The 15,242-nt window shown below is 38.4% G+C and overlaps 7 protein-coding genes across 7 annotated transcripts; 2 read left to right on the plus strand and 5 right to left on the minus strand.

Annotated features, from left to right (window-relative positions):
• Positions 1-1,039: 1,039 nt before the first annotated feature.
• Positions 1,040-3,271, plus strand: IML2 (Iml2p; the record flags this gene model as incomplete). Its single annotated transcript, XM_449485.1, has 1 exon — positions 1,040-3,271. The coding sequence occupies one exon, from the start codon at positions 1,040-1,042 to the stop codon at positions 3,269-3,271; it is 2,232 nt and encodes a 743-aa protein (XP_449485.1).
• A 286-nt stretch (positions 3,272-3,557) lies between these two features.
• On the minus strand, positions 3,558-5,039 carry ARP4 (Arp4p; the record flags this gene model as incomplete). Its single annotated transcript, XM_449486.1, has 1 exon — positions 3,558-5,039. One exon carries the CDS (start codon positions 5,037-5,039, stop codon positions 3,558-3,560), a length of 1,482 nt encoding a protein of 493 aa, XP_449486.1.
• Positions 5,040-5,614: 575 nt separating this feature from the next.
• SCP160 (Scp160p) lies at positions 5,615-9,244 on the minus strand (the record flags this gene model as incomplete). Its single annotated transcript, XM_449487.1, has 1 exon — positions 5,615-9,244. One exon carries the CDS (start codon positions 9,242-9,244, stop codon positions 5,615-5,617), a length of 3,630 nt encoding a protein of 1,209 aa, XP_449487.1.
• A 1,664-nt stretch (positions 9,245-10,908) lies between these two features.
• Positions 10,909-12,597, minus strand: PXP1 (putative indolepyruvate decarboxylase family protein; the record flags this gene model as incomplete). Its single annotated transcript, XM_449488.1, has 1 exon — positions 10,909-12,597. The coding sequence occupies one exon, from the start codon at positions 12,595-12,597 to the stop codon at positions 10,909-10,911; it is 1,689 nt and encodes a 562-aa protein (XP_449488.1).
• A 347-nt stretch (positions 12,598-12,944) lies between these two features.
• On the minus strand, positions 12,945-13,745 carry MMS21 (SUMO ligase MMS21; the record flags this gene model as incomplete). The annotated part of the gene is made up of 1 exon (XM_449489.1): positions 12,945-13,745. The coding sequence occupies one exon, from the start codon at positions 13,743-13,745 to the stop codon at positions 12,945-12,947; it is 801 nt and encodes a 266-aa protein (XP_449489.1).
• A 274-nt stretch (positions 13,746-14,019) lies between these two features.
• Positions 14,020-14,637, plus strand: EAF5 (Eaf5p; the record flags this gene model as incomplete). Its single annotated transcript, XM_449490.1, has 1 exon — positions 14,020-14,637. One exon carries the CDS (start codon positions 14,020-14,022, stop codon positions 14,635-14,637), a length of 618 nt encoding a protein of 205 aa, XP_449490.1.
• A 194-nt stretch (positions 14,638-14,831) lies between these two features.
• Positions 14,832-14,951, minus strand: PMP2 (proteolipid ATPase; the record flags this gene model as incomplete). The annotated part of the gene is made up of 1 exon (XM_002999554.1): positions 14,832-14,951. The coding sequence occupies one exon, from the start codon at positions 14,949-14,951 to the stop codon at positions 14,832-14,834; it is 120 nt and encodes a 39-aa protein (XP_002999600.1).
• Between the last annotated feature and the right edge of the window lie 291 nt (positions 14,952-15,242).

The following is a 15,242-nucleotide window of genomic DNA, read 5'->3' on the forward strand; positions in this document are numbered from 1 at the left end:
AGACATCTAGCAATTATATTATGTGTCGGTATAGCAATACTTGCCAGCATTAAATAACAATATAATCACTTACTTTCTATAATCTAATCACATGATGGGTCAAAAATGACGTCATTTAAGTCCTTCACCTGTGGGTAGGAGCAAGACTCTGTTAGGATCAGGGATCTCCCCGCAAACATTTTCAGTCCATCTTCCCTCAACAGAAACAGTAGCAGAACATTGATGAACTAGTTCATTACCCAATAGGGTAACACCTAGAGTCTATTGTAGTAGTGGCTTGGTGAAATTCCCGCACGACAATTGATCTGGAAGTTTAAAACATTATCCTGACCACAGAAAGCAGTGTACAGACTTTGAACAAGTATCAAGATCTACGGTTATTAGAGATTCGCTGCTTTTTCCTCAGAGAAGGAAGGTTATAAGAGACGGTCTGTACAGGCTGTACTGTGACACTAGTTGAGCAGCAAATATGCAACTAGTTCCCAGAAAGGGCTGCAGCTACGCAAAACTGGAAGATCAATTGTTCCTTTGGGATTACGCAAGATGTTCCGTACATTTGAAAGATGAAAAAATAGCTCCTTCCCTAGAGATGTACGTACACGTAAACCTCTAAAGGAAAAAAAAGCAACATCTCTAACAAGAAAAGAGAATTAATAAAGAAGTGCAAAATTAGAGAACATCGAAATTGGACAACCCTGTGCAACTCTTGGATGGGCATACTAAGTGGTCCTTGTCACTTTGGGACTTTAGACCAAAAATATCGCAGTCAAAGTCATCTATCAATGGCCCCCCCAGAGAAATGTTCTCTGATAAAATTGTGTCCCACCCGTCTACGCAGGGCCTAAAATAGGAAAAATGTGAAGTTGCAGCCTTAGCCCCGCTCCTCAGGTAGGAGTTATAAGTAATTTTCCAGATAAACCTCTATCTTTCAATATATATATTTACATTGTGGATTTTTTTGTAGTGTATACCCTTTGTGACCTTCTTGGAAATTACCTATATTTGTATACTGAAATATAAGAGGTAGTGAATAGTGGGAATGTTCAAAGTGTTTGGTGCACTGTCCGGGAAGGGCAGCAGTGACTCCAATGGGAATTCCACCAGGAGTAGTATCAATGAGAAGAGGACCAAATTGATCCTGAAGGAGGCTAATGACTTCGAAATTGCGTTACGGGCCATGGACTATGTTCTGGATGACAGGACTGAGGAAGGCCTTGCACTGTTGAGGGAAAATGAGAAGGTTAATGGGCAGAATCAGACCATTACTGTCCTCGCCAGGGGTGTCATCGAATTCTTGCAAGCTACATTAAGTTTCGAGATGGAGGAGATCAAGAATGCTTCTAATACGCTGGCCAAAGCGGAGCAACTGTCGTGGAAGTCCCGTACTGAGGCTCAGAAATCGGGTATCAGGAATAGTTCTATCTACCCACCAGGTACTGTGTACGCAGTCACTTACACTGAGTCATGTCTCTTGCATGCCCTCTTGATGTTGTTTACTGAGAGTATGATGGATGCAGCAAAAGCATTACTTAAGCTGAGGAAAGCATATTCAATGCTTCATGAAATAATGGAAGTAGTCAAAAAGTCGGAATTGTCAAGAAAAGTTTCAAGTTCCTCTGCAGTGAGTATTCAATCAAATGGTAGTTTTGTTTCAGAAGAAGCTACATTTGTATCTGCAGATATTCCATATCAGTTATCAGAGACCGAATCCAATGATCCCGAACTGTGGGCCTTTGCAGAGAAGATATATAAGATGAGGAAACTGCGGCTATCAGGGGCTCATATCGGTAACACACCTGCTATCTCAAGATTAAGGTCAGGATTAGGACTATCAGCTTCAAATAAATCGGAAGAGCTTGCAAATAGTGAACAATCAGTTCTGTCCGATGAAGCTGCTGAAAGACAGGCTACTATTGATGAATTTATCCATTCAGGTGTCAACCTGTGCTACGGTATTTTGCAAGTTGTTCTATCTTTAATTCCACCGGCTATCGGAGCTGTACTTTCTATAGTTGGGTTTAGAGGTTCACGTGAAGAAGGTTTAAGGCTAATTTGGAAGGCTACGAAAGACAGAAATGTTCACGGTTGCATTGGTCTTCTTGGACTAATGTTTTATTATGATGGTCCATTCCAGTTTACCGATGTTGATTTCGATATACCACCTGCTCTAAGTAATACCAAAACTTCAGACAGTGATACTGATCGTGATGGATCTATTTCAATCGATGAGATGGATGGGCATGCATTATTACATCCGGGACCTATCCTCGAAGAAGCACTTTTGCATGCAAGAGCATTATTTCCAAACAGTGCATTATGGTTACTAAATGAAGCTAGGATGCTATCAAGTAGAGGTAGACTTCCTGAGGCAATTGAATTGCTGGATTCCATTGATGTAGAGTCTATCCATATGAGACAAGTAAAAGGTTTATTAGTATTTGATAAAGCTATCACATTGGTTCATATGCAGGAATATGAAAGAGCAGCTACAAATTTGTTGTCCTTATTGAAAATCAGTGACTGGTCTCATGCATTTTACACTTATTTTGCTGGATGCTGTTATCTTGAAAACTGGAGAATGGCGCAGATGGGATTTATCAAGGATGATAAGTTAGAATTTTATAGAGAAAAGGCTGAAGAGCTAATATTCAGTGCTCCAAAATTACTTGGGAAGAAGACGTTTAAGTCGAAAAATTTGCCATTGGACAGATTCATGTTGAGAAAGGTAGAGCAGTTTAAGGCTACACAAAAGAAGTTAGGCGTTAAAAATATTCTTGACGCTATTGGCACTTCTCCTATTCGTGAAATTACTTATTTCTATAATGGGTATAATAGAATGAGTAAGAGTGATCTTGAAATTGCACAAAAGATGTTGACATCTTACCACAATCCTGCTATTGACCAACATGATCCTGATCAAGAACTGATTAAAAACCTATTGTTATCTTTGACAATGAGAAGACTCGGTGATGTTGAGAGTGGTGTTAAACTACTCGATGAAAAAGTGCTACCAAGTATCTACTACATGCAAAATGGTAAAGTGAAATATATAAAAAAGACTGAAGACCCTTGGGCATATCCAACAGCTCTTTACGAAAGGGCACTTTTCACCTGGAAGCTTGATGGTGTTGATAATTTGTCAGAATGTAGGCATTGGTTAGTAACAGCTCAGAATTATGCAGGCGACTATGAATTGAGTACCAGAGTGGGAATGAAGATTAAAGCTGCCTTAGATCGTGTTGAAGAGTCTTTACAACATGGCACTGCATAGTTATAGTTGTTTTTTTTGCGAGCCAATGATGCTCCACAACTGTATCATGATTAATGATAATTTAATGAACACTAACATGTATTTTACTTCGTATTTACTGTCTGATAATAAATATTAGTACTTGTTCTTTACATAATTCTGTTGAATATACTTATACTATATGATAGTAGGTTTTTCATAATATCATGTAATAAAGTGTAGAAATAGTATAAGTTAATATTACAATGCTATTACTATGTGATCTTGCTAGATAACATAACTATTCGATACGTATGCCTAATCTGAATTAACGAAGTCTGTCATGAAGCAATCTTTCTGAACCGACTTCTTCGTACTCTTTTTTCCCAATCCACAATTGGTGAAAGGTGCCCAGACTAGATAAAATGCTGCCACCTAGCCAGGATTGATATTGTCTTTCTATACTTTGGCCCGTGGCTAAAACTCTAAATTTTAAAGCTGGAAATTTCATGTTAAGTTCATTTAGGATTCTGTCACTTAGTCCAGGTATAGTTGAGGAACCTCCCGTTATTACAAGATTGTGTGCTAGTGAAGCTCTAATATCTACATCGCATGATGATATGGAAGATGATATCAGATCCACTATGCCAGGTAATTCTTCTCTTTTAATATCTTCCGCCGTTCTTTTACCATTCTCATTAGTGGTACTTGACGATTCAGGCAATGGTGTTGCAGTATTACTATCCAAGGGTGTTGACTCTTTGGTTCCTTCTTTTTCTTTATTGTTACCACTTCCTACTTTATTACGTTTCATAGGTACATAGTCGTTTCTCCAAGTTTCTACAACACCTGCAACATTGACAGGCCAGTCATCTGGCACAGATTCTTTTAAGGGATTTATCAGTTGTTCTGCAAATTGGTATCTGTCATTACTTTCGAATTCAATAACTTCATTCCAAGGAGATTCAATTGTTCTACCAGTGGAAGTAGCTTGATTGTTTTTCTCTTGTGCAATAGGTGTTGTAGCCACTTGAAATATAGTTTCCTTGCACTCTTGGAAAAAACCACGAGAGTTGGCATAATCATATAACGAATCTGCAACCGAATATGAAAAGCTCCTCCTCTTGAATTCTGGTTTCCGTTGTTCAACTTCAAATAAAGGTATTATCTCTCTGGGTTTCAAATAATCAGTCAGTAATTTGTTGAGGAATCTACCAGCGAAATGGTTACATCTTGTAGATTTGGAAAGCGACATACCATCTATTACTGGTGTAACAGATGCGATATCATGGCCAATATCTACAATCAAACTATTTGGCCGTCCTGTCGCGAAAGACACAGCGGTAGAAGTTGCAGTCAAATAGCATGCTTCAAATTCCATCCCTTCTAATAGTATTTCCAGAGACTTTGATCTATTTTCCTTACTATTCCATAGTGGTTCTGTTAACATTGCAGGGATTCCTCTATTCGATTCTATGTGAAGTTCATTTCTCAATGCCCAAGACCACTGTTCAACGGCAGAATCCCAATCGCATACCTGCCCATTCTCGACAACCCTCTTTACTTCATAGTCAGGTCTTGGGATAGGAATTGACTGTTCAGAAAACACTTTTCTGGTTTTCCTTGTTTTTTCTGTGTTGTCCTCGCTAGTACTTTCTTCTGCTTCATGTATTTCACCGAAACTGGATGGTAGAATGGACTGCGGGCAATCAGTTCCAGCATAACCAATATTGGTAGTATATGAACCAGGATCGATGATAACTGCGGTTATCTCATCACCACCGTATACTTGCAAAGCCGAGTTTGACATCTAATATATGTCTTATTCTGTCAGTTCTGACTATATCGTAATTGTTTCGGGGGTTGCAAAGAATAAACGTAACCAGAAATGCCACAGGAACTTAATCTAACTTTTGTTCCAATATAAATTCTCTGCTTGTTTGAGTAATTACTTAATTAGTCGTGAAATGACTTGATGACACCTTTATTCTCTCAAATTATTCACTGCCAGCTGTATTTTTTTTTTATGTTCTAACTTTGTTAGGTTTTTCCTTGACCGAGAGGAGTCTCGAAGTGACAAAATATATAGAATACAGACATATAATGCAAATTGATTTTATAAAAGCGTAGAGGTGCTGCTGATTCTTATAATCGATATAATTTTTTTATTAACTAATTAAAATACAGATAAAAAATATAGACATTATAGTTTTGGATTGCGACGAGTGGATTTTGGTGTCATAAAACCATTAAAATACATAAAAAGTTGAGAAGAAACAATGGTCAAGTGCTAGAAAACTTTACGAAATGAAATTCGGAAAGATATGAAAACCAAAGTCTCTGATTCTATAATTATGGTGTTGCCAAATTATGTTTGGGACTCAATCATTGTTTCAAAGATTTGATGATGGCTTCACCTGCCTTCTCAACATTTTCCTTAGCACCCTTGATGAAAATTACGTTGTTGATCTTATCAGATTTCTTTGGAACGTAAACAATACAGTTGGTAGATTCACGAATTTTTTTGACGTTGGAACCACCCATACCAACAACCTTGAAGAACTTGCTTGGGTCAGATGTCCAGACATATCCAGAGTAAGTGGCATTTGGAGCGTCGTTGATTCTGTTTTCAATTATTTCCTTGGCCTCCTTCAATAATTGCTGCTTCTTGTTTTCGTCAACAGAAGCTTCCTTCTTCTCACCATTTTCTTCATCTAAAATGCTATCAAAGTCAATAGGCTCGTATATTAGTCTCCATGGTATTTCACCATCTACATTTTCAACAACAGATGGTCCGGTTTCTTCAACAGTGAACTTGACTTTCTCACCTTCAGCTCCAGCAACCTTTTCATAAGGAATATCTACAGGCGTTCTGTTTAGATTGTTGGCCTTCTTGGTGGCGTTACCGTATCTAACGTTCACAAACTTTTCAAGTCTTAGTCTTTGTGGAAGGTTACCACGATCGGATACATAGTTTTGAACATTTGCTGGGACCATGATCTCCAAATCAAAGTTATCTCTGATGATCTCTGTGAATATCTTCTTCTCAGCTTTCTCGATGTTTTCTGGCAAACCTGTTAGAGAAACACGAGTCTCTTCTTCGTCCCTCTTAGGAACATAAAGTTGGATGTTAAACTCAGATTCTAGCTGCTTTCTGACAATACCACCTGGGCCAATCAATGCACCCAATCTTTCACCTGGAACTTCGATCTTCTTGGTAATGCTGTTTTGACTTTCTTCAACAATCTTGTTAATTGCCTTAACCACGTTGGAAACAAACTTCTTTGGACCTTGAATTGTGATAATGGAAGACTCTGAGTCAGCATTTGGAATATCAACAGCTCTTCCTCTAACTTCATCACCACCAGCATTACTGATGATTTCTCTTAAAGTGTGACCACCAGCCCCAACAATTGTCTTGTGGTATTTGCGGTCGATGTCAAGTTTCTCAGTAACGTGGTCTGCAGCTTCAGAAACAATAGCTGCAATTTTAGTAGAGGCTTCCTTGATGGCATTTCTGTTACCAGTGATTTCAAGCTCAACAACACCAGTTTCTACCGCCTTCGGATCATCACTCTTCTGTAAGAAATCTAGTTCAACACCAAATTCATCAGAAAGACCGTTGATGGTGTCACCATTCTTACCAATGATTCTAGACATATGCTCGACTGGAACATTGACAATAGTCTTATGACCATTTTCCATTTCGAAATCAAGAAGGGCTTTCAATTCATCGTAAGCTTTGTTAACACCTCTTGATGGACCCTTAATGGTAATGGTGTTATTTTCCTTTAGGAAGTTAATGAAGACATTGTACTTCTCTTGTAGACGAGTACGGTACATACCTTGAGGACCACTTAAATTACGGTGGTATTTAGCCTGTGCAACAAGTTCCTTTGTGACGATATCTGCTAATCTCTTAGCTTCATTTGCAATATCCTTCTTAGCATGTTCAATGATAAATTGCAAACCCTTAATGGTAATTTCAACAGTCTTATCTTGGTCAGACTCACCCTGTTGAGGAATATCAATAGAACAGTTGTACTTGTTTCTCAACTTTTGTAGATTAGCACCTTTGTTACCAATCAATCTGGAAACGGAAGCGACAGGAACTTCAACGGTTATCTTTGCAGTAGTAGATGGGTTCTCAACAATAGATTTAATATCTTTGTTTGCCTTCTTAACAGCCCTTTCGTCACCTCTCAAAGTCATCTTATTCTTTTCAGGAGAGTGTAATTTAATTTGAATGTGGCCGTCATCGCCGGAAATATCTTCTAAGATCAATTTTAGAGCCACAGAGTCCTTTCCAAAAAACTCATCTTGCTTTTCAGATTCAAGATCATAAGTAGCAACTTCTAGGGAGTTTTGCTTCTTACGTAGATCATTTAGATTTGCGTTGACTTTTTCCAAGCTTTCCTTTATTTCATCAGTTGATGGTTTGAAGTCTTCATCTGTTGAGGTAGCAAACAAAACAACAGAGTCATCACCCTTGAAGTAGTCACCAATTTGGATGAACTTAGCTTCTGATTCATGGCCTAGTAAGATGTGCTTAATATTTCTGTGGAATAGTTCGTAATCTAGGTCATCGATGACCAGTGTTTCAGCTGGAGTGATGTCATTCACAATCGCAATAATCTCTCTACGAGCAGCCTTTATTTCTGAAGTCTTATCATTCTTTGCACTCAAGTAAATGAAAACTTCTTTGGCATTTTGCAAATCTTCGATGGATGGCAAAACGTATTTGACATCTGGGAATTCCTCTGCAACCTTATCCAAGACGTTGTACTTCTGGAAGTAGATGACTAGTCTCTTAGCATGGTCAAGATTCTTGTTGTGTGCTTTTGAAATGTCAAGTGAGTCGACGATGTATTGCTTAGAGGAAGTCCTAGCAAAACTAATAGCCTCAGCTACTTTGTCTTTTAATCCAGCAAATTGGACAGTTTCATCAGAGGAGCTCTTTGGGAACTTGACAATAACACCAAATCTGTCCTTAACTTCGTCCGCATCAATTAGGAATTGGAATTTTGATGGAATCTTAACATTTTCTTCAGCAAGTTCATTGGATAGCTTTTGTAAGTAATCCTTTATCTTGGTTTTAGCGTTTTTAATGTCGTCTAAACTACCCGTAATTGTGAAAGACCCGGTATCTTGATAGTATTGCACTTTGACATCATCTGAAGAGACTTCCTTGACATTAACGAATGATCCCAAAGTGGAATCCTCTACAGATAGTCTAGCAGTGATATTCTTCAGATCCTCGTTTACAATGGACAAGATTTTGGCCTTGGCTTGCTTAACAGATTCAAAGTCACCGAATATGGAGATATCGCTCAAGTCGTCGTCTAGATCTTCATTGTAGGAGTCTGGTTTTGGTTCTTTGCTGATGTGGATTTTGACATCGTATCTGTCAGAGATCTCACGAATGTTCTTACCACCAGAACCAATGATGACGGCTTTGCATCTTGATGGAACCTCGATGTTTTCCGTTATAGGTCTGGTTAGCATCTTTATCAATTCTCTCTTAGCCTCCTTAACTTTTGGTGCTGGACCAGAGATCAAGAAAGTACGGGAGTTTCTTGACAAGGTAGACTCGACAGAGACGTTGTTAGCCTGCTTAACAGTTTGTAAGATCCTGGACAGTTCCAATTTAGTCACAGACAATTGAGATTGCAGGTCTAGGGTAAAAGTTTCCTGAATATTGTTTGATCTCATACGACCAGCGCTGGTGGCGCTAGCAGAACGGGACATTGATGGACTGACGGAAGAAGAAATGGCTGCAGGTTTCATGTTAGGACCCCATTCAACTTTGGTAGCTGGTTTGAAGGAGTTGCTATCTACCAAGGATGGTAAATCCTTCAAAGAAGGCAAAGGTTTTGGCTCAGGCTTTGGAGCTTCTTCGACAGGCTTTGACTCCTCATCAGAGTCAAAAGTAGTGCCGTCAAGAGAATCCAAAGAACTCTCAGCTGGTGTGTTATCCACAGCCAATTCTTTCTCAGTAGCAAAGGTCAATGACATGGTTGTAGAGTTCTTCTGTATGCAAATTTACTCAAAACTTTTTTCTTTATCGACTTTTTATCCTTTCAACAAATTATCAAACTTAATTGTAATTTTTTTTTATTCTAATTTGAAAAGAACTGAAAAGATAAATAAAGAATAACTCACTTTCCCTGTTTTTTGTATTAAATGGTCGTTCAATTGCCAATTGGTTGCTCTTATTAAGATATTGAAGCAGTTCTCAGTGTTCTTAAATTTCTCGTATTGTCAAAACCCAAGTTTCCTGTTGGTTTTGTCCTTGAAAAAAATTAAAGAAAGGGTGCTGGGGTTGTTTGCGAAATATAAGCAATTGGGACTATTTGTAGTTAATAGATAACAATTGAAAATAAGAGCTATATATTTTTGTGAAGATCGAATTCCAATAAGAGAAGAGAAAGAGGACTATGCCCTTTAAAAATATCTATTTTATTCAAAGTTTTATAGTTTATAAGAGAATTTGTCAAAACTTTTTTGACAAGAAAATCCTTTTCGTTGGGACTTGCTGATTGCAGTGGATAGCCAAGCACTTAAAAGAGCATTTTAGGAGTTCGAACTTAATCAAAGAAAGCAGCAAGATACCGGGCGTAAACGTAAACATTGCTATGTACAGTTAGAAAGAGTAGGGAAAGTTGCTGTACGTGGTGGCATCTACGGATTATGTGGCACTTTTTGTCACTCTACGTGGGACAATCAATTCTTGAAATGAAAGAGACAAAGAAGCAGACAGCCTTTACATGTCTGCGGGCACAGGAACTCAGTCTCAGAGGCAGAAGTGGAGGAGTTACAGGTTACAGATGAGAAACTAGGAGGGGAAAGTGTTCACAGTGTGAAATCTTTCTTGCGTGTGTAGTAAAGTAGTGGCCAACACTTGCAATACATCTAGGGAATCGTTTTTGCTGTAGTGATAAATGCTGGGATGTGGTGGGAGAACCCTTGCACTAGCATCAATTTAAAAATAGAATGTCAGAGAAGTTAGCGAAGCTTTGAGTGGGAAGATCCTGTGAAATTCCACATGTCAATAGTGAGACTTGCAAATCCCTCATATCACTCTAAGAGAACAATTTTTGCTAGTGCATTTCGGTTTCTTATCTCGATCACCTGTGCACTAATTTTCTTGCTAAGCATAACATAATATAGAAAAACACACTCAATATATGGCATGGCTACAAGAAATGGTGTACTTAGCTGAAGAAAAGTAGGGTAAAGATATTTATTTCACCGGCAGCACCGCATTATTTGTAATAGTCTCCCTTCCTTCCCTTTGCGGTTTGTGAGGAATGGCAGTTCACAAAACAGGACTATTGTATGTAGTCTTGTTGAAGATGTGTTCTCTTAGGATTTGCGCAAAATATATGTAGTAAAAATTTGCAAAGGATTGGCAAGAGCGTTTGGGTGTGTCACCTTTGCTGATTTTATTCAACAACTGAGATCACAGCTACTGTTTGATGTGATTCCTTTTGTAAATTAAATACAATATGTGTTATTTGTACGATATCGAGGTAATACCTTTGCACAAAAGGGTCATATTTTATTACTTTTTCCCTAATCAGGTCACTTAATATAACACCAGCGAATGAAATGATTTTGTTCTCTATACAGATACGTTTAATAAGAGCTATGTGGCTACGTTTCGTTATATAATCTTTTTATAGCTTCGACTTCTGCCACCCGAATGATATCTTTTTATTTTGGCCCGGTTCGATGATCACATTCAATAGACATGGTATTCTTTCCCGGGTATGAACCAATGCTTTCTTGTAATAATATTCAAGTTCTTGTAAGTTTTTCACCAAGTATCCCTTTGCACCAAGACCTCTAGCCACTAAATCATATCTACATTTCTCAGAAAGCATTGTAGGGGGTAGTTGAGTCTCGTTGGTGATTGTGCTTGGGTCAGAGCCGTGATATATACCACTGTTATTCATGATTATGAATATAATGCCAAGGCGATATCTAACAGCAGTCTCTATTTCCATACCTGAAAATCCGAATGCGGAATCACCTTGTATCGTGACGATGTTTAATTCTGGAGAATGTACTTTTGCTGCGATCGCATATCCGAGTCCAACACCCATTGTTGCATTAGTTCCAGCATCTAACCTTCTCTTTGGGAAATCTGTTTCGAAAGAAATTCGAGCAATATCCATAGTATTTGCACCTTCGGATACTATAAAGCTTGATCTATCATCAATCAAATTTTTCAACATGCTATAAACAGAGTAGTAGTTCAGCATTTTGGCTCCATAATAATTTTCTGGATTTAGTCTTACTCTTAAGTTATGTTTATTACTTTCAATTTTTTCTTTCAACTCTTTGGTAAGCCCTTTGTGTTTCACAAAATCCAATTTGTGCAAAGTGTCTCTTAAATTTTCAATCGTGAGTTGTATATCACCCCAAATGCAATATGATGTTCCATTAGGGTTATTAACACCTAGCGTTAGCGGCTCAATATCGACTTGAACAAATTTAGCATTCGAATTCCATTTTGGAGGTGACGCATAGTGTAGAATCCAGTTCAACCTTGCACCAAATACTAAAACCAAATCTGCCGATTTTAATGCTTGTGATCTAGCAGCTGAAACATTTAATCTATGGCTGTCAGGAAGGATGCCCTTAGCCATTGGAGTTGGTAAGAATGGAAAGTTGAATTCCTCGATAAAATGACGTAAAGCTAATGATGAGTTGATGCAGCCTTTACCTAATACGACAAGGATGTTCTTGTCCTGGTGTTCTTTGATTAATGAGGTAACTTCAGCAATGGAACGAGGATCAGGTCCTGTTGTAATACGTTTAGTTTCATGTTTATAAAATTCTATCGCTTCAACTACATCAGTGATAAGGTCCCCAGGAAAGTCGATATACGATACACCTGGTGTTCCTTGGGTTGCACTGTTCCATGCGTTGAATACAATGTTGGCATCTTTCTTAGTACCTGTCAGTTCGCCTGCAAATTTTAGATACGGCTTTAATAGTGATACTTGATCCAATTCTTGAAAGCCACCTTGATATTTCTCATCTCTTGGAACACTTCCTGCAATTATTAACAGTGGCCATCTATTGTTCATAGAGTTGTAGACACCAGCCAGGGCATGTATCACACCAGGACCACCTACAACCAATAACACACCAGGCTTTCCAGTCAAATAGCCATATGCAGAAGCAGCGTATGAAGCAGCCTGCTCATTTCTAAACCCAATAAACCTGATACCAACACTCTGTAGTTCTTGAGCAAATTCTACCACCGGGATACCAACTATTCCAAATACAACGTCAACATCATACTGGTACTTTAATAAAGACGCAATGTTCCTGCTGTGAATTACTTTTTTACCCATCACTGCCGTTACTGTTCAATGATAAAACTTATACAACGCATTGATTTATCGCTAAGATTTTTTCAGTTAAATCACCTCCCAAGCAGTAAATTGTTCGTTAGTATGTCTTATATACTTGCGAATGAGTCCAACAGTAGTCAAATTGTAATATTCTGTGAGTCAACGAGTTGTGGTACGTGCCCCCAAAAGCACAGCTTCAGGAATGTGTTTAAGGGCTGGGCTCATCGCACTGTCAAATTTTGGAAAAAATAACAAAAAATCGCTGCGATGAGCAAAAATCACGTTTCTATTGTCAACTGTCAGCAAATACAGCTGTAAATCGATATTGTGGCTTTCAGATGAGCCCATCATAACACATCTAGCATGTTTCTAGCCTGATCGTTTTTCTTTCTATTGTTAATCTTGCATCTGAGCATCATAATGTTGTCTGGGATAAAATCACGCGCAGTCAGCTCATGTCCACACGCTCCTTGGGGACATTTCTTCTTATCTGGTGTATCAAAGTACATCTGGATACCCACTTTGTCAAATACGTGATTACAAGCTTTGGAGATCATTGGGTTCTCAAACGGTTTGCAAGTAATGGGGCAATTCAATTCGATTTTACCACCTTCAATTTGAATATCGTCTTCTTCTTGGTCCTCATCGGGTATCACACAAGTTGGGTCTCTGATTATGTATGGTAGTGCTTTAAGTAACTTCTCATATGTATTTGGCTTTCGTCTCACGTTGTTTCGAGGTATGGTAGGTTTCTGGTCTACTATGCCCTCGGTGAAATATTTCTGAAAACTGTCAATGCCGACCGTACCATTAGTATATTCTCTGAAGCTATCAATATCAGTCGCTGGTGAATGATCAGATATTCTCAGATAATCTTGTTTTAAGGACTCCAGTTGGTTATCCAATTGGTCCGCCTGTTCTTTTTGCGCTAAGGTATCTTTGTAACTCTCAGTAAGCTTGTTCACGCACTGTAGTATCTGATCCTCTTCCAGTAGATCGATGTATGTAGTCAGCTGGTTGATGGTTTTTTCGTATTGTTTCTCAATCGTACTTAACTCAGAAGATATATAGCACTCTCGCAGATCATGGAAGTTATCTCTTTGATCTTTATGTATCGGCAGCGCCTCCGGAAGTGCAACGCTATCCATTATTTGTACCTAAAACTATGATGAAGCTACGCAGTTGTTGGATTTGGTACTAATGTATGCGGGCTCTGATTCTTATTGGCCTCTTGTCTTATCTGCTTTTATTTTGAATATTTCATAGCGATGGTTTTGATCCACTAAGCATTTTTTTCATCTGAAAAATCATAAATTTTGGCTTATGAGAGAGTAGTAATAAGACATCTGTAATACTGGAAAGGCTACAAGCTAGGCCCAGTTTAGTGAAGACAGTTTCAAATTTGAAAGTACAGTGTATAGTATGAATGAGGAGATTCAAACGTTGCTCATATATCAGATATGTGACTCCCTGAGGTTTCAGGCCAACATGGAGGATATCAGTGTCGATGACGTGATGGATGTTATGCAGGAGAATATAATGGTAGAATGTCTGTTGGATGGCGTTATTATGGACAAAGCTGATGTCCAGAAGATAGTGATACAGTATGTTACTGATGGTGAACTGGGAGAAGAGGCAATCGGTGACAAGATGGAGTCTATGTACAGTAACTCCCGAAAGAAGCTACTGAAAGAAATAGACGACCTCGATAATACAATAAGTACGAATAGAAAGAAGGATAAGCTATTGAATTTGTACAGAGACACAGTGCTTAATAGGCTACAAAATAAGAAGACTGTGCTGGACAAACTCTACCACGGAATGAAAGAGGACTCTAGTGTGATACGGAACAGGATATACCTTGAGCGGATCAAGAATGAGACACCAAATAGCATTGCTGAGCTGCAACTAATGTTACAACGTAGCATTGCGGATTGTATCATGAGTGAGCCCATTGGTAGTGAGAAGTATAATATAGCGAAGGAAATACAAATAAATCTTGAAGACACTATAAGGTTTATGAAGCGCGCTCTCGAGTAATATGAATGTTATTAACAACTAAATAAAATAAATTTTTGGGAATATTAAAATTGGTTGTTCATTAGCAAAAGGATGGCTATATGGTTAATCTAAATATTCGTAAAGAAATGTATTGATCTGGTATATGAATAGTAATGAGGCTGTCTGGAAAACAAACTATCCGGTTAGTTTGACTTGGGAGAGTACATACCCGATCAGAATCTGGCTAGAGCTCTCTGTCTTTCCTGCCATTTTCTATAGATAATGGTAGCGACGATAATGCAGGCCGCTAAACCAACAAGGATCAGCACAACGATGGGTCCACCAGGTAGCATCTTAAACTTTGTTTTTGTTATGAGAATAGAGTTTCAATTGTATAAAAGTCCACAATTGTTGATTCAATTCGGGAGTGATTGCAAAACAAGAAAACAACGACTTCTATTGTCAAAACTGCAGCAGCTAATGTTTATATATGCTATAGAAGTCGTTCATCAGGTGTTGTGTGGATTGAATGCACGTTTAATAATTTAAACTACTGTCGCCCATGTCCTGTGTAGGATCTGGCATTATGAGGGATATTTAACCATCTTTCACACCCTGTCGTCACAGAAAAGAATTGATAAGAA

Source organism: Nakaseomyces glabratus, chromosome M (assembly GCF_010111755.1).
Source record: "Nakaseomyces glabratus chromosome M, complete sequence".
Taxonomy (NCBI): Eukaryota; Fungi; Ascomycota; class Saccharomycetes; order Saccharomycetales; family Saccharomycetaceae; genus Nakaseomyces; species Nakaseomyces glabratus.